Source organism: Mobula hypostoma, chromosome 2 (genome assembly GCF_963921235.1).
Source record: "Mobula hypostoma chromosome 2, sMobHyp1.1, whole genome shotgun sequence".
Taxonomy (NCBI): domain Eukaryota; kingdom Metazoa; phylum Chordata; class Chondrichthyes; order Myliobatiformes; family Myliobatidae; genus Mobula; species Mobula hypostoma.
Genome location: NC_086098.1, coordinates 158,747,086 through 158,770,145, shown reverse-complemented (window position 1 = coordinate 158,770,145; position 23,060 = coordinate 158,747,086). Strand labels below are relative to the sequence as shown.

Below are 23,060 nucleotides of genomic sequence, written 5' to 3'. Positions count from 1 at the left end.
CCAGATTGGATGTAACTGCTCGCACATATTCCCTTTATTAAAGAAGGAACCCCTTTAAAGAAGTGTTACGAGAATACACATAAAATTAAGATGTTTGCTGGCCTGGGCTAGCATCAGTGGCATCAGCAGTTGGTCTGCCACCTGCCCTCAGGGGAAGGAGAGATAAGGAACAATGGAGCAGCGTCTGGAGATGTGTAATGAAGGGATGTGGGAGAGAGAGCTGTCTGGAGCGGCTCCCCCCCTTTGAACCCTGAACTGTTTGAAGTGATGGACAGGCGATACCCCAGCAGGGGGATAAAAAGGGACAGGTTCGCTAAGGCAGGACACACATGCCACCCAAGGTAACGAGACCCTGGAAGCGGTGCGCCTCTCACGAGTGGGTGAGAAGTACCAGACAACGACAAGGGTGGAAAGGTACGATCAGCGGGAACCCGGTGTGTGTCCGCCCTTGCCTGGGTGCCGGGTTCACTGCAGAGGATCGACCGCATCTGGAGGAGGGGTCACAGTCGGTGACCTCAGGTGACATCACCAAGGACCCGCCCAAATGCTGTTTGTGAGCCATCCCGCTGGTCTGTGAGTGAAGCCGTTCTGAATGATCAGTTGTTCCTATTCTATGTCTCTCTTCCCCCACGTTGTCCACCGCCATGGCAACGATTACTGCGAACTGAACTACTAACTGGACTGAACTTTGAGTCATTTTGAAATTGGTCATTTACCCCTAGACAACGATAGAGCTTGATTGATGCTGTTATCTTAATGCTGTGCACCTGTGTGTTTATCATCACTGAACTGTTGCATTTATTATCCTTTCGATTACTGTGTTGCTTGTTTCTTTAATAAAACTTTCTTAGTTCTAGTACTCCAGACTCCAACTGAGTGATCCATTTCTGCTGGTTTGGCAACCCAGTTACGGGGTACGTAACATAAGGAACACTATAATTACTTCACACAATTTAATAAACAAACTGAAAGTCAGAAAATTGTTGTATGTGTTCTACAAAGTATCTTTAAGTTCATAAATTCCAAGGTGTACAACTCAAGCTTGTGCACTCTTTATGATTTAATCCATGAAGTTCAGATAAGATTTTTGTAAACCACTTAGATTGATATACAGTGCCTTGAGAAAGTATTCAGCACCCAACCCTTTGTTCATATGAGTATTAAACCAAGGATTTTGATCAATTTAATTGAGGTTTTATTTGTGAATCACATGCTCTTTTTTCCCCCACAGTAAAGCCAAAAAAATCAGCAAAAATTGTAAAGCATGAAAAACTCAAAATTGAAAAACTGAAACATAAGCAGTTCAAAAGTATTCATCCTCCTTTCATCAGTACTTAGCTGAACCTCTTGCAGTTATTATAGCCAGTAGTCTTTTTGGCTAAGTCCCTATTAGCTTCACATACTGTGATGGAGCAAGATTTGCCCATTCCTTCTTGCAAAATTGCTCAAGCTGTGCCTGGTTAAGACCAGAAGACAAAGGAGCAGAAGTCGGCCATACGGCCCATCGAGTCTGCTCTGCCATTTTATCATGAGCTGATCCATTCTCCCATTTCGTCCCACTCCCCCGCCTTCTCACCATAACCTTTGATGCCCTGGCTACTCAGATACCTATCAATCTATGCCTTAAATACACCCAATTATTGGCCTCCACTGCTGCCCGTGGCAACAAATTCCATAGATTCACCACCCTCTGACTAAAAAAATTTCTTCGCATTTCTGTTCTGAATGGGCGCCCCTCAATCCTCAAGTCATGCCCTCTCGTACTGGACTCCCCCATCATGGGAAACAACTTTGCCACATCCACTCTGCCCACGCCTTTCAAAATTCGAAATGTTTCTATGAGGTCTCCCCTCATTCTTCTAAACTCCAAGGAACACAGTCCAAGAGTGGACAAACGTTCCTCATATGTTAACCCTCTCATTCCCGGAATCATTCTAGTGAATCTTCCCTGTACCCTCTCCAATGTCAGCATATCCTTTCTTAAATAAGGAGACCAAAATTGCCCACAGTACTCCAAGTGAGGTCTCACCAGCGCCTTATAGAGCCGAAAACATCACATTCCCTGCTCCTATACTCTATTCCTCTAGAAATGAATGTTAACATTGCATTCGCCTTCTTCACCACCGACTCAACCTGGAGGTTAACCTTAAGTGTATCCTGTATGAGGACTCCCAAGTCCCGTTGCATCTCAGAACTTTGAATTCTTTCCCCATTTAAATAATAGTCTGCCCGTTTATTTCCTCTGCCAAAGTGTATAACCATACACTTTCCAACATTGTATTTCATTTACCACTTCTTTGCCCATTCTTCCAATCTATCCAAGTCTCTCTGCAGACTCTCTGTTTCCTCAGCACTACCGGCCCCTCCACCTATCTTCGTATCGTTAGCAAACTTAGCCACAAAGCCATCTATTCCATAATCCAAATCGTTGATGTACAATGTAAAAAGAAGCGGCCCCAACACAGACCCCTGTGGAGCACCACTGGTAACCGGCAGCCAACTAGAATAGGATCCCTTTATTCCCACTCTCTGTATCCTGCCAATCAGCCAACGCTCTATCCACGTATGTAACTTTCCTGTAATTCCATGGGCTCTTATCTTGTTAAGTAGCCTCATGTGTGGCACCTTGTCAAAGGCCTTCTGAAAATCCAAATATACAACATCCACTGCATCTCCCTTGTCTAGCCTATTGGTAATTTCCTCAAAAAAATTGTAATAGGTTTGTCAGGCAGGATTTTCCTTTAAGGAATCCATGCTGAGTTCTGCCTATCTTGTCATATGCCTCCAGGTACTCTGTAACCTCATCCTTGACAATCGACTCCAACAACTTCCCAACCACCGATGTCAAGTTAACAGGTCTATAATTTCCATTTTGCTTCCTTGCCCCCTTCTTAAATAGCGGAGTGACATTTGCAATCTTCCAGACCTCCGGAACCATGCCAGAATCTATCGACTTTAGAAAGATCATGGCTAATGCCTCCGCAATCTCCACAGCTACTTCCTTCAGAACACGAGGGTGAATTCCATCTGGTCCGGGAGATTTATCTACCTTTAGACTATTCAGCTTCCTGATTACTTTCTCTGTTGTAATTGTGACTGCGCACACTTCTCCTCCCTGCCACCCTTGAGTGTCTGGTGTACTGCTGATGTCTTCCTCAGTGAAGACTGATGCAAAATACTTGTTCAGTTCCTCCACCATCTCCTTATCTCCCACTACAATTTCTCCAGCATCATTTTCTATCGGTCCTATATCTACTCTCACCTGTCTTTTACTCTTTATATACTTGAAAAAGCTTTTAGTATCCTCTTTGATATTATTTGCTAGCTTCCTTTCATAGTTCATCTTTTCCCTCTTAATGATCTTCTTAGTTTCCTTTTGTAAGCTTTTAAAAACTTCCCAATCCTCTGTCTTCACACTAATTTTTGCTTCTTGTATGCCCTCCCCTTTGCTTTAACTTTGGCTTTGACTTCTCTTGTCAACCATGGTTGCATCCTTTTTCCATTCGAAAATTTCTTCTTTTTTGGAATATACCTGTCTTGCACCTTCCTCACTTCTCGCATAAACTCCAGCCACTGCTGCTCTGCCATCTTTCCCGCCAGTGTCCCTTTCCAGTCAACTTTGGCCAGTTCCTCTCTCATGCCACTGTGATTTCCTTTATTCCACTGAAATACCGACACATCAGATTTCGGCTTTTCTTTTTCAAATTTCACAGTGAACTCAATCATGTTATGATCACTGCCTCCTAAGGGTTCCTTCATCTCAATCTCTCTAATCACCTCCAGTTCATTAGTTGGAGTGTGGTGGTGGACAGCAACCTTGGGGTCTTACCAGAGATGTTCGATCAGGTTAAGGTGAGGACTCTGACGAGACCACTCAAGAACATTAACATTCTGCATTTGAAGCCACTCCAGGATTGCTCTGGCAGAGGCTAGCAGCAGGGTTTCACCCAGGATCTCTCTGTATTTAGCAGCATTCATCTTCCCATCAATTCTGACAAGATTTCCAGTTCCTGCTGCTGAAAACCATCCCCATAGCATGCCACTACCTCCACCATACTTTACATTAGGGATGGTGTTACCTGCCTGATGTGCAATATTAGATTTATGCCACATGTACTGCTTAGTGTTGAGGCCAAGATGTTCCACATCAGTTTCATCCAACCACCAGACCTTCTTCCACATCTTTACAGTATCTTCTAAGTGATGCTTTGGAAAATCCTTACCGGAAAGGATAATTTTTTTTTAAATCCAGGGCTTCTTCATTGCTACTCTTCCATAAATACTCTTTTTGCGCAACACTTTAGAGATTGTGGAGCCGTGAACCAGTTGCAGCCATGGCCTTCTGCAGCTCAGTAAGTGACTGTTGGCATCACAGTCACCTCTCTTACAAGTACCATTCTTCTCTGGTGACTCAGTTTAGAAGGACAACCTGACTTAGGCTGTGGTTTTACGAAGGACTGCACTGAGCTCTGATGTATGTTCAGTGCCTTTGAGCTGGTCTTATACCCTTCCCCAGATTGGTGCTTCTCTATTATCATTTCCCTGGCTTGTCTTGAATGCTCTTTTGTCTTCATTTTGGTTTGTTCTGTTGAAAATCTACCATACTGTTGGACCTTACAGAGAGAGCAGGTATTTATTCTTATTAATTCATTGAAAATAGGTGATTCTCCAATTTTCTATTTCAACAAACTGGGTGAGTTGGTAAGGTAAATCAGCATATCGCTAATGAGGGAAGTTAGTGTAGTAATTACAAAGGAGATGAATACTTTATCAGCCTCACAATTTTGGTTTTTCATTTTTAGTAAATGGTTGACAGGTTCTGGAATTTTTCTTTTGATTTGATGTAACCCTCTCACTGTAGGCTTGTAATGAGTTAGCTGTTACTGTGAATACAAAGTATCAGCAACATGACTCCACAATGTATGGGGAATAACAAATGAAAGTAAATAAACAGGCTACGATGGATATGATTCCAGTAACCACAAAAATATAAAAGTTTGAATGATTTTCTAAGGGAAAATAAGACAATTACCTATACCAATACCGACAGACACCCACACAAACTCACTACACACTGCTTTCTATACCAACTGCCCCATCCTCAGCCCTATCATTCCAGTTCCCATTCCCCTGCCAAATTAGTTTACACACTTAAGGTAAGACAAATTGAGGTTAAAGCTAAGGAACCAGTTAACATCATTTAATTCCTTTAAAACCGAGGAATAAAATCTATCAGGCCCAGGGATACCACACTTCCGTGATATGATCATCTTCTTTCCTGATGTATCACTTAACACTATTGAATCCCCAGCCCTGATTTAATACATTGCTCCAGGATATCCAGTCTGTTTTTCCCTTTGCTGTAAAAATTCATGATTCAGCATTCTCCACTATGTTGCCTATATTTATAACATTGGCTTTAAGGAGCCTACATTGTTCTTGGCCAACCTCTCTCTGAATAATACATTTTTTCCTGATGATTTTACTATTCCTTGCTAGCTTCTTTTCACCTTCTATTCTGTTGCTCTAAATTGTTTTTCGCAGCCACCAAGATCAGCACCAGTTCCCTGTTGTATGCAGCTCCTGTACTTTGATGCTGGCTTTTAACTTTACTCAATCACAATTTTTGTGGGACAAGAGTGGGGAGCGGAGGAGACAAAAAGTGGTTCTGTTGCAGATTTTTGAGTGGTTATCAATAGGCTACACATTTAACCTATGATCACGTTTGTAACTTTTACTGAGGAGAGCCTGGCTCATCCCATGAAGTTTGTCCAATGCAAATTCAGAACCTTCTTAGTCATCATTACAAACACCACATTGACTGTGATCACAAGGACAAATGACTGCACATTAGTCATGTTGTCAGAAGAACTGCATCATACCACTTGGTCCATAAAACCTATTCTGGGTCTCTTAACATATCCAGTTTGTTTTCCTCATAGCTTCATTTGTCCGGTCCTGGCAACATGAATAATGTGCTTGAATCGACACTGCACCCACTCCAGTGCCACACATCTTTCCTGTAAAGTGTTGACCAGAAATGTGCTCAAAAGTCAAGCTGTGGTCTAACATTACTAAGATTTGAGGATAAACAAGCTCCCACAAAAAAAAGGATAAAACTGTCAAATCTACTGTCCCCTGTACAGCAAGATGCACAGAGGGGGAAGAAAAGTAAGGGTCACATCATATCACATCACACACTAAAGAGTTTAACACTGAAAAGCTGGAAGACAAAGTACAAGAGTCATATTAAAACCTGTGAACAGAAAAGTAGAGAGAGACCATGATAAAATATTAGCAAGTAACATCAAATAAAATCTAAAAGTTTTATAAGTAAACAAAGAGCAAGAGGATTACTAAGGAAAGTGTACTGCCGATAATGAAATCTAGAATCAAAAACAAAATGCTGGTCACACTCAATGCTCAATAACCCTTGGGACTAAATAATGAGTTAATGATCTCACACAGCCTCCCTTTTCTTTCCACAGATGTGGCTACATGTTTATATCAATCTATTATGTTTCAATTTGTAGTTGTATCATTTTGTCCAACTGCTGATTTGTTACCTTGACAGCTTTTGGTCTACATCCTATCAGGGACATTCCTTTTCTCTCCTCCACTCCCAGTAACATAGAATGGGCTTTCCTCCCCTGCTCTGATAAAGGTTCCTTGACACAAAACATCAGCTTTGTTTTTCTCCCCATTGATGCTGCCCGACCCAGTGTATCTCCTCCAGCTATGTTTAAATTTAGTAGTAGCCAGTAAGCCACAGATTAATTGTAGACAGATTAGATTTGTTACAGCTAGATCCAGTTGAACAAATTTAATTAAATTTCAAGAATGTAACAATGAGGGTGAATGAGAGCAGAGAACTTGATATATTCCAATTGGATTTTAAAAGGTCCCACATGGAGGCTAGATCAAACAAAACTCATGGGATCCAAGTGAGTGACAAATTGGACCCAAAGCTGACTCACTGTTGATAAACAGATGTGGTATGCATGGATTTGTGCCAAGTTATTTAAACCCCATATGTTAGAGGGATCCATGGACTTAGTGACAGAAAACAAAGGCAACAGATCATGAATTTTGTGATCTATGAGTGATCATCATCTACCACTGTCAATAACTAAGAATGTTCAGTTTTATTTGTAACTCCTGGAGGAAGAAAGCTCTCTGTGCCTTCACAAAGCAAGATCAAGAGAATATTCAGGCCTCGGCTGATTTGTAGAATTAATTTTATTTGTTTAAGTACACCAAGGTCCATCTCCTACTCTGAACGTCCAACCCTTTTACTCGTCTCAAAGACTTCCTGATTGGTTGACTGGCTATTATAAAATAATTTTGAATACAAAAAGAGGTTTGCTGACCAAATCTGACCACGTGATTCAAAGTTCTAGGGTACAGGAAGCTAGCTAACTGTAGTAAATGGAATTCAATCCAGAGAAATGCAGTACAAGTTAAAACATTTGAGAAATGTAAATAATGGAAGAGAATGCACGATAAATAGCAAGACACTAAGACAGCATTTGTAACTGAACATGGCTAAAATATGCTTCATACCTACAAAGGAAGCAGTGCCTGTGGATAACATGGTTATGAACATACAAAATAATTGCCTCTATTGGTCTAAACACAAAACAATATCAGGAGCATCACAGTAGAACTTTATAAACCACTGTTGAGGGTTGATATCATAACAAGAAGGAGATCCCTTTAGAACAGAGATAAGGAGGAATTTCCTTAACCAGAGGGTGGTGAATCTGCGGAGTTAATTGCCACAGATGGCTGCGGAGGTCAAGTCACTGAATATTTAAGGTGGAGGTTGATAGACTCTGGATTAGTAAGGTGACAAAGGTTACAGGGAGAAGACAGGAGGCTGAGAAGGTAAATAAATCAGCCACAATCGAATGGTGGAGCAGACTTGATGAGCCGAATAGCCTAATTCTGTTCCTTTGCCTTACAGTCTTATTGTCTAATTAGTTAGGCCACAGTATATACAGCTGTAGTCACAATACTACAGGAAGGATGTGATAGCAAAGACAGGGTTGAGAAGTTGCTTACAAGGAGGCTGCCAATGCTGAAGAACCAAAGCTAAGAGGAGAGACCATCATGTCTGGGGTTATTTCCTTTGCAACAAAACTGAAGGGAGATTGAATTCAGAATCAGAATCATGTTTATTATCACCGGCATGTGAAATTTGTTAACTTAGCAGAGGCAGTTCAATGCAATACATGATATAGAAAAAAAACACAAAATAAAATAATAATTAATAAATTACAGCATATGTATATTGAATAGATAAAAATCATGCAAAAAACAGAAATACTATATAACAACAGTGAGGTAGTGTCCAAGAGTTCAATGTCCATTTAAGAATCGGATGGCAGAGGGGAAGAAGCTGTTCCTGAATCGCTGAGTGTGTGCCTTCAGGCTTCTGTACCTCCTACCTGATGGTAACAGTGAGAAAAGAACATGCCCTGAGTGCTGGAGGCCCTTAATAATGGATGATGCCTTTCTGAAACACCGCTCCCTGAAGATGTCCTGGGTCCTTTGAAGCCAACTAAATTTACAACCCTCTGCAGCTTCTTTCGGTCCTAAGCAGTAGCGCCCCCATACCAGACAGTGATGCAGCCTGTCTGAATGCTCTCCACAGTACATCTATAGAAGTTTTTGAGTGTATTTGTTGACATACCAAATCTTTTCAAATGCCTAATACAGTATAGCTGCTGTCTTGTCTTCTTTATAACTGCATCAATATGCTGGGACCAGGTTAGATCCTCAGAGATCTTGACACCCAGGAATTTGAAACTGCTCACTCTCTCCACTTCTGATCCCTCTATGAGAACTGGTATGTGTTCTTTTGTCTTACCCTTCCAGAAGTCAACAATCAGTTTTTTCGTCTTACCGATGTTGTGCCAGATTGTTGCTGCGACACCACTCCACTAGTTGGCATATCTTACCCTCTTGTTACCACCTCAAGTCAAGTCACTTTTTATTGTCATTTCGACCATAATTGCTGGTACAGAACACAGTAAAAATGAGAACGTTGTTCAGGACCATGGTGCTACATGAAACAACACAAAAACTACACTAGACTACAGACCCACCCAGGACTGCATAAAGTGCACAAAACAATGCAGGCATTACAGTAAATAATAAACAAGACAATAGGCACAGTAGAGGGCAGTAGGTTGGTGTCAGTCCAGGCTCTGGGTATTGAGGAGTCTGATGGCTTGGGGGAAGAAACTGTTACATAGTCTGGTCGTGAGAGCCCAAATACTTTGGTGCCTTTTGCCAGATGGCAGGAGGGAGAAGAGTTTGTATGAGGGGTGCGTGGGGTCCTTCATAATGCTGTTTGCTTTGTGGATGCAGCGTGTGGTGTAAATGTCTGTAATGGTGGGAAGAGAGATCTCGATGATCTTCTCAGCTGACCTCACTATCCGCTGCAGGGTCTTGCGATCCGAGATGGTGCAATTTCCGATCCAGGCGGTGATGCAGCTGCTACCTGAGATTCTACCAACAATATCAGCAAATTTATAGATGGTATTTGAGTTATGCGTAGCCACACAGTACGTGTATATAGAGAGTAGAGCAGTGGGCTTAGCACACACCTCTGAGGTGCGCCAGTGTTGATCATCAGCGAGGAGGATATGTGGTCTGTGACTGTGGTCTGCTGATTATGAAGTTGAGGATCCAGCTGCAGAGGGAGGTACAGATGCCCAGGTTCTGCAACTTCTCAATCAGGATTGTGGGAATGATGGTGTTAAATGCTGAGCTATAGTCGATGAACAGCATCCTGACGTAGGTGTTTGTGGTGTCCAGGTGGTTTAAAGCCGTGTGGAGAGCCATTGAGATTGTGTCTGCCGTTGACCTATTGTGGCCTAATTGAGTTAGATAAAGATGTGACAGGCACAGAAAGCGCATAATATGGACCAATTTTGAAAGGTATCAGTAACCAGGAGACAAATGCTAATCTGTGGAAGGGGGCTGAGTGAAACACTACCACTGAGATGGTCAAGGGGAGGTGGCAAATGGTGGGACCAACTACCTAAGGTATGCAACATTTTTTTTTTAGCCACATTCAAATTTCAAGTGCTGTAAGTGGTGGTGAAGAGGGTCTGTAATTCACTCTCTCAAGAGGGTGGTAGAAGCAGAAACCGAGACAGCTAAAAAGTAGCTATGTTGCACACTGAAGAGCTGAACCTGGGAAGTGCAATTAACTACCGATGTTTGGCTATCAACCATGTGGATGGATCATCCCATCCCAAAGCCTCCTGTGATTATGCGATAGTCAGCCAGGCAAACTCAAGAGAATGCATGAACTAAACAAAGACCAGAAGCCTGAGGAAAGACAATCAGTTCAGTCCAAGGTCCTTTTGTCAGAACTGATGAAGGGTCTCAGAACCTGAAGCATATGAACTGTTTCTTTTTCCACAAGTGCTGCCTGGCTCAATGGAATTTCCAGGATTGTCTACTTTTATTTCAGTGCTTTTGATTTTCAAGGAAGACAACGATGAAAATATCTCAAAGAAAATCCATTCTTTCTAGCTCACCGAAGTACAAGTCTGGTGGTCAAAGCAGGAGTCAGAAGCATAAATTAAGGCATGAATTTTAGAGCCACACCACCACTGATAATGGTCAGGGTAAGAGGTGACTGGTCTAGCCAAGCACTGAAGTTGTGGAACAGAATTTTATTTTCACCACATTCAAGATATCAATACTGTCTCAGCCTGCTTCACAGTGACTATTCCAGAGTTCTGCATTCATTAACTACTAAATGCCACTCAGGTTTCTATTAAAATTGTGAAAATTCCACGTATCAGAATTACTAAGTTTTCCCTTTGACCAAATTCTCAACCTTACATGAAGTCCATATGAAATCTGCAGACTGTGCAGTCACTATCTCACTTGGGCAGGTCAAAACAGTCTTGCTTACCTGGGATCCTGCTGACCAGTACTTCCTCTTCCATAAAGGGGAATCACTTTGTCTCGACTGATGCCTGCTTTGCATACAGGGCAAACCTGTCGATTAGGTCTGGTCTCCAACCACTGCCAGAACACAAGCACCAGAGGTTTTCTGTTAGTGATAATGTCAAGTTACTGTGTAGCTACAATACCATCAATACAATTGAAGGTCGGTTCTTGTGTACCTTGCAGCAAATGACTCACTCTTGACTCTTCGAAGTCTTTCATCATCATGTAGAATCATAGGCACCTCATTCAAAACACCCACCAGCAAACTATTCTAAGTCTAGTGCAGCCTCAGATAAAATGCTGTTTCACCAATTACAAAACTTCCTTATATTAAAAAATACCATTTAGCTTCTTAATTACATGGAATACCTGACCACCAAGTATCTGTGTTTCATCTGGAATGGCAATGGCAGAAACTTGCATTGTTGTAGCATTATAAATACAGTCAAATGCTGAACAGGACATCATGAGAATATCAAACACGAGCCACGTGAGGAGATGTTGAGGAGGGTGGATGATCAATAGCTTGGCCAAAGAAATAGTTTTAAAGCAGCATCTTATAATGAGTCCTAATGAACAGTCTAGGCCTGACTCCATAGATGCTGCCCAACCTGCTGAGTTCCTCCAGCATTTTGTGTGTAACATCTTATACTGAGAGGCAAGATTCTGAGAAACAAAATTACAAAGCTTAGGACCAAAGTAACTAGAAGTAAAGGCAATGGTATCATAAAAAGAGTTGAACGTTCCCAACAGGAGTGAGTTGAAGGATCATAAAGCTCCTAGAAAACAGAGGAGATGAGAAAAATAGCATGTAATAGAATCACATAGCATAGAAACTGGGCCTTTGACCAAACTCATTTGTGCTGATCTAAGCTAGTCCCAAATGCCTGTGTTTAACGCAAATCCTTCTACGTCTAGAGAACTGTTAAGAGTGATTTTTGGGTTTCGGACATATACATTTAACAACTGACTTTGGCTACCAGTCTTCACATCTGAAAGTGTATTGTGCATTTAATTTGGAGTACAACTCTGAACAATGGGTTTCTAAAAGCTGTGAATCTCAGTCCAGACAATGCTGATTAAAATTCATTTGGTTGTCTGTGATGTGGATATGAATTAGGAGGTGTGAAGGTTGTATGTAGTTTCAAAGAAAGCATTGTCCATACATTGTAAATATGGAGTTGTCCTTTGATGTTTGGCACATAAAATATTGAGTCCTTTGTTGAGCCAACAGACCTTTCCACTGAAAGCATCTCCATGTGATGCCTGCTGTACCTCGTTTTACCACAGAAACTACAACACAGAAACAGGCCTTTTGACCCTTCTTGGCTGTGCCGAACCATTTTCTGCCTAGTCCCACTGACCTGCACATGGACCATATCCCTCCATACACCTCCCATCCATGTATCTGTCCAATTTATTCTTAAATGTTAAAAAAGAACCCGCATTTACCACCCTGTCTGGCAGCCCATTCCATACTCCCACCACTCTCTGTGAGAAGAAGCCCCCCCAATGTTCCCTTTAAACTTTCCCCCCCTCACCCCTAACCCATGTCCTCTGGTTTTTTTCTCCCCTTGCCTCAGCGGAAAAAGCCTGCTTGCATTCACTCTATCAATACCCATCATAATTTTATATACCTCTATCAAATCTCCCCTCATTCTTCTACGCTCCAGGGAATAAAGTCCTAACCTATTCAACCTTTCTCTGTAACTGAGTTTCTCAAGTCCCGGCAACATCCTTGTAAACCTTTTCTGCACGCTTTCAACCTTATTTACATCCTTTCTGTAATTTGGCGACCAAAACTGAACACAATACTCCAGATTCGGCCTCACCAATGCCTTATACAACCTCATCATAACATTCCAGCTCTTATACTCAATACTTTGATTAATAAAGGCCAATGTACCAAAAGCTCTCTTTACGACCCTATCTACCTGTGACGCCACTTTTAGGGGATTTTGTATCTGTATTCCCAGATCCCTCTGTTCCACTGCACTCCTCAGTGCCTTACCATTAACCCTGTATGTTCTACCTTGGTTTGTGCTTCCAACATGCAATACCTCACACTTGTCTGTATTAAATTCCATCTGCCATTTTTCAGCCCATTTTTCCAGCTGGTCCAAGTCCCTCTGCAGGCTCTGAAAACCTTCCTCACTGTCTACTACACCTCCAATCTTTGTATCATCAGCAAATTTGCTGATCCAATTTACCACATTATCATCCAGATCATTGATATAGATGACAAATAATAATGGACCCAGCTCTGATCCCTGTGGCACACCACTAGTCACAGGCCTCCACTCGGAGAAGCAATTCTCTACTACCACTCTTTGGCTTCTTCCATTGAGCCAATCTCTAATCCAATTTACCACCTCTCCATGTATACATAGCGACTGAATTTTCCTAACTAACCTCCCATGCGGGACCTTGCCAAAGGCCTTACTGAAGTCCATGTAGACAACTTCCACTGCCTTCCCTTCACCCTGGTAACCTCCTCGAAAAACTCCAATAGATTGGTCAAACATGACCTACCACTCACAAAGCCATGTTGACTCTCCCTAATAAGTCCCTGGCTGTCCAAATGCTTGTAGATTCTGTCTCTTAGTACTCCCTCCAATAACTTACCTACTACCGATGTTAAACTTACTAGCCTATAATTTCCCGGATTACTTTTTGATCCTTTTTTAAACAACGGAACAACATGAGCCACTCTCCAATCCTCCGGCACCTCACCTGTAGACAGCGACATTTTAAATATTTCTGCCAGGGCCCCTGCAATTTCAACACTAGTCTCCTTCAAGGTCCGAGGGAACACCCTGTCAGGTCCCGGGGATTTATCCACTTTAATTTTCCTCAAGGACAGCAAGGACCTCCTCCTTTTCAATCTGTACAGTTTCCATGCTCTCACTACTTGTTTCCCTTAATTCCATAGACTTCATACCAGTTTCCTTAGTAAATACAGACGCAAAAAACCTATTTAAGATCTCCCCCATTTCCTTTGGTTCCGCACATAGCCGACCACTCTGATCTTCAAGAGGACCAATTTTATCCCTTACAATCCTTTTGCTCTTAATATACCTATAAAAGCTCTTTGGATTATCCTTCACTTTGACTGCCAAGGCAACCTCATGTCTTCTTTTAGCCCTCCTGATTTCTTCCTTAAGTATTTTCTTGTACTTCTTATACTCCTCAAGCGCCTTATTTACTCCCTGCTTCCTGTACATGTCATACAACTCCCTATTCTTCTTTATCAGAGTTGCAATATCCCTTGAGAACCAAGGTTCCTTATTCCTATTCACTTTGCCTTTAATCCTGACAGGAACATACAAATCCTGCACTCTCAAAATTTCTCCTTTGAAGGCTTCCCACCTACTGATCACATCCTTGCCAGAGAACAACCTGTCCCAATCCACGCTTTTTAGATCCTTTCTCATTTCTTCAAATTTGGCCTTCTTCCAGTTAAGAACCTCAACCCTAGGACCAGATCTATCCTTGTCCATGATCAAGTTGAAACTAATGGTGTTATGATCACTGGAACTAAACTGCTCCCCTACACAGGCTTCTGTCACTTGTCCTAACTCGTTTCTTAACAGGAGATCCAATATTGCATCCCCTCTAGTTGGTCCCTCTATATATTGATTTAGAAAACTTTCCTGAACACATTTTATAAACTCTAAACCATCTAGACCCCTAACAGTATGGGAGACCCAATCAATATATGGAAAATTAAAATCCCCTACCACCACAACTTTATGTTCCCTGAAGTTGCCTGCTGTCTCTCTGCAGATTTGCTCTTCCAATTCTCGTTTACTATTGGGTGGTCTGTAATACAATTCCACTAATGTGGCCATACCTTTCCTGTTTCTCAGCTCCACCCATAAGGACTCAGTAGACAAGCCCTCTAATCTGTCCGGCCTGAGCACTGCTGTAATATTTTCCCTAACAAGCAATGCTACTCCCTCACCTTTCATTCCTCTGCCTCGATCACGTCTGAAACATCGGAACCCTGGAATATTAAGCTGCCAGTCCTGCCCCTCCTGTAGCTAAGTTTCACTAATTGCTATAACGTCATAATTCCACGTGTCAATCCACGCCCTCAACTCATCCGCCTTCCCTGCAATACTCCTAGCATTGAAATATATACACCTCAGAAGATTTTTACCACCACTCACAACCTTTCTATTAGCAGATTTGCTTGAACTTTTAATATCATTTATTTTCACTCCAGCCACACTGTGAGCTCTGGTACTCTAGTTCCCATCCCCCTGCAAATCTAGGTTAAAGCCTCCTCAATAGCATTAACAAACCTCCCTGAAAGGATATTGGTCCCCCTGTAGTTCAAGTGTAACCCGTCTCTCTTGTACAGGTCCCACCTGCCCCAGAAGAGGTCCCAATTATCCTGAAATCTGAAACTCTGCTCCCTACACCAGTTCCTCAGCCACTTGTTCATCCTCCAGAGCATCCTATTCCTACCCTTACTGGCATGTAGCACAGGTAGCAATCCTGAGATTACCACCTTCGAGGTCCTGCTTTTCAACTTCCTACCAAGCTCTCTATACTCACTCTCCAGGGCCTCCTCACTCTTCCTTGTTAGGTCATTGGTACCGATGTGCACCACAACATCTGGCTGATCACCCTCCCACTTCAGAATGTCATGCAATCGATCAGAGACATCCTTGACCCTGGCACCCGGGAGGCAACAAACCATCCTGGATTCTCTGTCACGACCACAGAACCTCCTATCTGCACCTCTAACTATCGAGTCCTCTATCACTACCGCTTTCCTCTTTTTCCCCCTCCCTTCTGCACTGCAGAGCCAGACTCAGTGCCAGAGATCCGGCTACTGCAGCTTGTCCCAGGTAAGTTTTGTCGAATAAAGAAGCTGCTTTGTATCTTCCAGTAATTTTCTCCAGTGACTTCATTCACGCAACAACAAGAATTATATTAAGAGATTTTATAACAAAAAGCTATGCACACCAACATTCACTATTCTCACTTTTGTGTCTTTTCTGTTTCTTTACCAAAATAGATATTTCAAAATTTATTATTTACTATCTGCCATGGCCAATAATTGCAGAATGTTCAGTTCCATTTGTAACTCTTTGGAAAATGCAAAAATGCAGAAAGGTCCAGGAAAACCTTCAAGGAGGGTTGCTTGCAGCATGAATGCACTTGTCACTTTAAGTACAATCAATGACAACCACCACCTGCGCTTGAGAACATACCTTCTTACTCACCATAAAGATCAGCAGACTACTGTAAATTACCTACACTGTAGGCAAGTGTGATGAGGAAGAGGTCACCAGATCAGGAAATCCAACCAGGTGGCTACAAGGTTGTGTCACTTGCACTTCTTCCAATGTAAGGCATCTGACGCTTATAATTAAACAACAGGAATCCTGCAGATGCTGGAAATTCAAGCAACATACATCAAAGTTGCTGGTGAACGCAGCAGGCCAAGCAGCATCTATAGGAAGAGGCGCAGTCGACGTTTCAGGCCGAGACCCTTCGTCAGGACTAACGAAGTCTTCGTTAGTCCTGACGAAGGGTCTCGGCCTGAAACGTCGACTGCGCCTCTTCCTATAGATGCTGCTTGGCCTGCTGCGTTCACCAGCAACTTTGATGTGTGACGCTTATAATGTAGTCCACAAACATTGTGGCTACAAGGTTGTGTCACTTGCACTTCTTCCAATGTAAGGCATCTGACGCTTATAATGTAGTCTCCTCTGCACTGGAAAACCCAGCTCGTGTCAATCTAGTCATCCAATTTGCAAATTTCATTCAACCCGCAATGTTGAATTCAACAATTTCAGAAAACCAGCCCTTCCTGTTTGTGTAAAAGCTGGTCAGTTCTGCAATAAGCCCATCCACCAATAACATAACCTCAGTATTTCCCTCGCTGAACAACTACTGAGTATTTCCTAGGAAATACTCTTTTACACTTGCAGTATTTTTAAAATTTTTCTTTCTTTCTATCCTGCCTCCTCTCCCTCTATTTATATCTGCTCCAGACAGATCTATTATGATTAACATCCACCCTCTAGGAGACGTCACCAATACCACATGCCATTTTGATTCTCTTAGGTCTCTATTCTATCACAGATGCTCCCTCTGTTCTCGCTACCTTTCTGTGGCTTAAAACACACCTCATTTTTCCAGTTCTGATGAAGGGTCACTGACTGAAGCTCTAACTATTTCTCTATGGATACTGTCTGACCTGCTGAGGATCAACATTTTCTGGTTTCATTATTAAATCAGGGCAGAGCTTGGGTATCATGTAATAAATGATACATCCAGATAGCCCAAAACTTCTGCAAAATTTATTACACACACGAGAAACATGCTGGAACTCTCCATTTGTCTGGGTGAGTAATAGCACCAACAACAAGCAAGCAGCTCAAAGCATCCAGGAAAAGTTCAATAGTTCCATTTAATATCAGAGAATGTATACAATATACAATCTGAAATTCTTTTTCTTCACAGACATCCGCAAAAACAGAAGAGTTCCACAAAGAATGAGTGACAGTTAAAACACTAGAACCCCAAATCCCCCTCACTCCCACGCACAAGCAGCAGCAAAGCACCAACCTACCCACCCCTACCCTCTTCTGCAAAAAATCATCAGCACCCTCCACCCACCAAGCAAAGCCCCCAGTAAAGACCATGATTTGCACTAAAACAAAAACTAAATGTTCACCCGATAATTGGACATACCACAGGCTCACTCTCTCTCTCCCAAATAAAGGTTCCTAATTTTTTTTGTGTCATGGATCCCTACCATTAACTGAGGGGGTCCATGAACCCCAGGTTGGGAACCCCTGCCTTAGAGCAACAGCAGCACCAGAAACTCTGTAGCACAATGTTCTCAGCTCCTGGAGCTTTATCATATCCAGCATAATTAGCGTTTATGATGAGTGTATTGGGTTTCTACCACCATCACTGAATGTGATAGAAATGTAGAAAATAGGTGCAGGAGTAGGCCGTTCGGCCCTTCGAGCCTGCACCTCCATTCAGTATGATCATGGCTGATCATCCAACTCAGAACCCTGTACCTGCCTTCTCTCCATACCCCCGATCCCTTTAGTCACAAGGCCATATCTAACTCCCTCTTAAATATAGCCAATGAACTGGCCTCAACTGTTTCCTGTGGCAGAGAATTCCACAGATTCACCACCCTCTGTGTGAAGAAGTTTTTCCTCATCTTGGTCCTAAAAGGCTTCCCCTTTATCCTTAAACTGTGACCCCTCGTTCTGGACTTCCCCAACATTGGGAACAATCTTCCTGCATCTAGCCTGTCCAATCCCTTTAGGATTTTATACGTTTCAATAAGATCCCCCCTCAATCTTCTAAATTCCAGCGAGTATAAGCCTAGTCGATCCAGTCTTTCATCATATGAAAGTCCTGCCATCCCAGGAATCAATCTGGTGAACCTTCTTTGTACTCCCTCTATGGCAAGGATGTCTTTCCTCAGATTAGGGGACCAAAACTGCACACAATACTCCAGGTGTGGTCTCACCAAGGCCTTGTACAACTGCAGTAGTACCTCGCTGCTCCTGTACTCGAATCTTCTTGCTATGAATGTCAGCATACTGCAGCTCCCCTGGCCAGCATCAGGGTCGCTCGGCTCGCTGCAGTCTAGGGAAACAGCCCTTGGCCCCGCCAAACTGGGTAATTAGTTTGTGTGGATGCTGTGTGATGTACTCCACCCCACCCAAATAACAGACAATACACCAGATATGATTAAATGATTTACAGTTTATAGATATTACTGGAACTATATAATTAATAGAGAATAAAATATAAAAGGAAAATCAAAGGCGCCACACTTATCAAAGTTCAATCTCTTCGTGCACAAACAGTTGGAGCTCAGGACCCTTCTTCTTCACCCTGCGACCGCTCGGACCATCTTGACCGGCCGCCTGGGACCAACAACGGTGGTCAACCAGATGCTCCACACAAGTCCGTCTCCGTCTCCTCTCCTCACCGACCCCGTTAGCAGACTCACAGCACCTGGTTCATCCTCTGTCTCTCTCTCCCGCCTTCTCCCCCCAAACCCCGCGCATACAATATCTTATAGACACACCAAAGCATAACAACTATCCCAATTGGTTCATTCATCCTCTTATCAATAGATAATCCAAAACAAACTGCTGGCGGGAGGACTTTCTCAGCAGTTAACATAACAAAGAAGCCCTTTCAATGATAACATAACAAAGAAGCCATTTTAATTAGACTGCGCAGTGACATAAAAAAAAGAAACCCTCTTACACCCTCCCCCCACCAAATAAAGTCATGTCCTCATGACTTCTAAATAACTCGCCAACCAGTCCTACAGACACAGAAACCCATCCAGATACACACAGTGACATTGCTCCCCAAACAGTGGACCTTCCGCCTGTCCACAGGCGCTACATAGGCCAACCTATCTGAGAGCTTCCTAATCCTCCGAGCCCTCTGTACCCCCTCACCTAAACCTTAAAAGCTCAGACACCACTAGGGATACCTCGGGCCTGCTTGCCGACTACTCTCCCACTCAGGCCACCATTACAGTTTCCATCCCCAGGTCCACGACCATCTGTTCCAACACCACGAAGTTCAACTGGTATGTCGGGTCATTTTTCTCACATTGTACCAAATTCCTCCACATGTAACATTTCTCTTCTGTCGCCTGGGCTCAGCCACTCGCCTCGCCTCATAGTCCCCCCAGGCGAATCCAAGCTCTAGGCGGTCATCCACATACGCCAAAACTCCACACACCTTCACTTCCCCCATGGTCTTCCTCGTGCCCCGCAGGAAGGATGCAAGGGCTCCGGATATGCCCTTGGGCATCTTTTAGGATCGGAAGAATCCTAGGGAACTAATAACGGCCATCTTCGGCTTGACAGCTGCACTCCTTGGGATCTGGCAACATCCACTCCTCAGATCCAGCACATCAAACCACGTCGCATAATTCACACACACGCTGCGTCCATCTTCCACAGTGCCAGGGTCCAGTTGCCGCGACCTCTCACTCACTGAGGTGTCTTCAGCGGTCAACTCCCCCCCCTCGTGGTAGTTCGGAGCGTCTGCTAAGAGGGTCTCACCCTCAGCTCCTTTCCCCAGGCCGTACCACCGCTGGGTCTCGTTTAAATTCAGTACCGGCTCAAGGCTGCTGCACACGTCCTCAGAAGCAACTCAGCACGCTGGGTGCCCAGACAATGCCCCCATGAACTCCAGGGTCATTAACCAATCATCGTCTTCTGGATCTCTACTGGCACTGGTACCCAAGATCTCCGGTGCCCTTGCGGTTGTCAAGGGTAAATGCTTCAGACACCAGTTGTAAAACGAACTGTAGAACAACTTGACCTGCGTCCCAGGGGCGAGGATGGCTTTAGCATCGCTTCCCTCTATACGTAACGACACCCTGGGGCGAGGTCCCTCTAAGCCTTCAGGAATAGGGTCCTTTCCTTTCGGAAGTTCATTGGTACATTGCTGGGAACGTGCTTCCCCAGAGACCCCAAGCCGTTCCCCCACTGGGCCTCCACTAAGTTTCCCGACACCTCTCTGATCAGCTGAACAACTGAAGGAGGGGCTGATCCCCTGAAATGATCCCCCTGGCACTGCAAGCAATTTAGCCACCCTCCTAGCCAGAGAAGACACACTGAAAACTTTCCCTACTCTATCAAATAACTGACAGCTCTAACACTGTCACCAGCCTGCCTACTTAAACTTTCAACCAATCCCTGTCGCTCTCCCTCAACCGAGCACTGCCACTCATCTAACAACTGAGTGATCCACACCGCCTACATCTCGCATGCCTCTGCCCCTCTTGGGGTGGATACTATCCCAAACGCCTGGCGGAGCCTGCCAGAGCTAGAACATTTATTCGCAGACACTACTTCCAAATTAGACCACTCTTTCCTCTCTCTTCCAACAGCATGGACAGCACCGAGTTCCACCTCCAACTCATCAACGCTAGTCTGAACTCGAACAAAGACCTCAGCCACCACGGATGCAGCAATAACCAGCAAATAACCCACAGAGACACACATTACTGATTCATACTGGGAACCACACAGCACACCAGTAGATCCAATCCCGGATGAGCCCCCACAATGTAGCCCCCCGGCCAGTCTCAGGATCGCTCGGCTCGCTGTAGTCTAGGGAAACAGCCCTCGGCCCCAGCAAACTGGGTAATTAGTTTGTGTGGATGCTGTGTGATGTACCCCACCCCGCCCAAATAACAGACAATACACCAGATACGATTAAATGATTTATAGTTTATAGATATTACTGGAACTATATAATTAATAGAGAATAAAATATAAAAGGAAAATCAAAGGCGCCACACTTATCAAAGTTCAATCTCTACGTGCACAAACAGTTGGAGCTCAGGACCCTTCTTCTTCACCCTCGGACCACCTCGACTGGTCGCCTGGGACCAACAACGGTGGTCGACCAGAAGCTCCACACAAGTCCGTCTCCTCTTCTCGCCGAACGCCCCGCTCGGGGTCTGACCCCGTTAGTGGACTCACAGCACCTGGTCCATCCTCTGTCTCTCTCTCTCTCTCTCTCCCACCTTCTCCCCTAAAACCCCACACAAACAATATCTTACAGACACACCAAAGCATAACAACTATCCCAATTGGTTCATTCATCTTCTTATCAATAGATAATCCAAAACAACTGCTAGCGGGAGGACTTTCTTAGCAGTTAACATAACAAAGAAGCCATTTTAATTAGACTGTGCAGTGACATAAAAAGAAGAAACCCCCTTACAATACCATTCGCCTTTTTCACCCCCTGCTGTACCTGCATGCCCACTTTCAATGACTGGTGTATAATTGCACCTCCCCTTTTCCTAATTGGCCACCATTCAGATAATAATCTGTTTTCCTGTTTTTGCTACCTAGGTGGATAACCTCACATTTATCCACATTAAATTGCATCTGCCATGAATTTGCCCACTCACCTAATCTATCCAAGTCACCCTGCATCCTCTTAGCATCCTCCTCACAGCTAACACTGCCACCCAGCTTCGTGTCATCCGCAAACTTGGAGATGCTGCATTTAATTCCCTCGTCTAAGTCATTAATATATATTGTAAACAACTGGGGTCTCAGCACTGAGCCTTGCGGTACCCCACTAGTCACTGCCTACCATTCTGAAAAGGTCCCGTTTATTCCCACTCTTTGCTTCCTGTCTGCCAACCAATTCTCTAACCACATCAATACCATACCCCCAATACTGTGTGCTTTAAGTTTGCACACTAATCTCCTGTGTGGGACCTTGTCAAAAGCCTTTTGAAAATCCAAACATACCACATCCACTGGTTCTCCCCTATCCACTCTACTAGTTACATCCTCAAAAAATTCTATGAGATTCGTCAGACATGATTTTCCTTTCACAAATCCATGCTGACTTTGTCTGATGATTTCACCGCTTTCCAAATGTGCTGTTATCACATCTTTGATAACTGACTCTAGCATTTTCCCTACCACCGATGTTAGGCTAACCTGTCTATAATTCCCCGGTTTCTCTCTCCCTCTTTTTCTAAAAAGCGGTGTTACATTAGCCACCCTCCAATCCTCAGGAACTAGCCCAGAATCTAAAGAGTTTCAAAAAATTATCACTAATGCACCCACTATTTCTTGGGCTACTTCCTTAAGCACTCTGGGATGCAGACCATCTGGCCCTGGGGATTTATCTGTCTTTAATCCCTTCAATTTACTGAACACCACTTTCCTACTAACATGTATTTCCCTCAGTTCCTCCATCTCACTAGACCCTCGGTCTCCTACTATTTCCGGAAGATTATTTACGTCCTCCTTAGTGACGACAGAACCAAAGTAATTATTCAATTGGTCTGCCATGTCCTTGTTCCCCATGATCAATTCACCTGTTTCTGACTGTAAGGGACCTACATTTGTCTTAACCAATCGTTTTCTTTTCAGATATCTATAAAAGCTTTTCCAGTCAGTTTTTATGTTCCCTGCCAGTTTTCTCTCATAATCTTTTTTCCCTTTCCTAATTAAGCCCTTCGTCCTCCTCTGCTAGACTCTGAATTTCTCCCAGTCCTCAGGTGTGCCGCTGTTTCTGGCTAA

General features: G+C 43.5%; 1 protein-coding gene across 1 annotated transcript in view; it reads right to left on the bottom strand.

Annotated features, from left to right (window-relative positions):
* Positions 1-23,060, bottom strand: part of rnf185 (ring finger protein 185) — a 46,424-nt gene that overhangs the window by 20,043 nt on the left and 3,321 nt on the right. Inside the window, exon 3 of the mRNA XM_063040927.1 lies at positions 10,940-11,052. Coding sequence (XP_062896997.1) covers positions 10,940-11,052 — 113 coding nt within the window. The remainder of the gene's footprint in view (positions 1-10,939; positions 11,053-23,060) is intronic.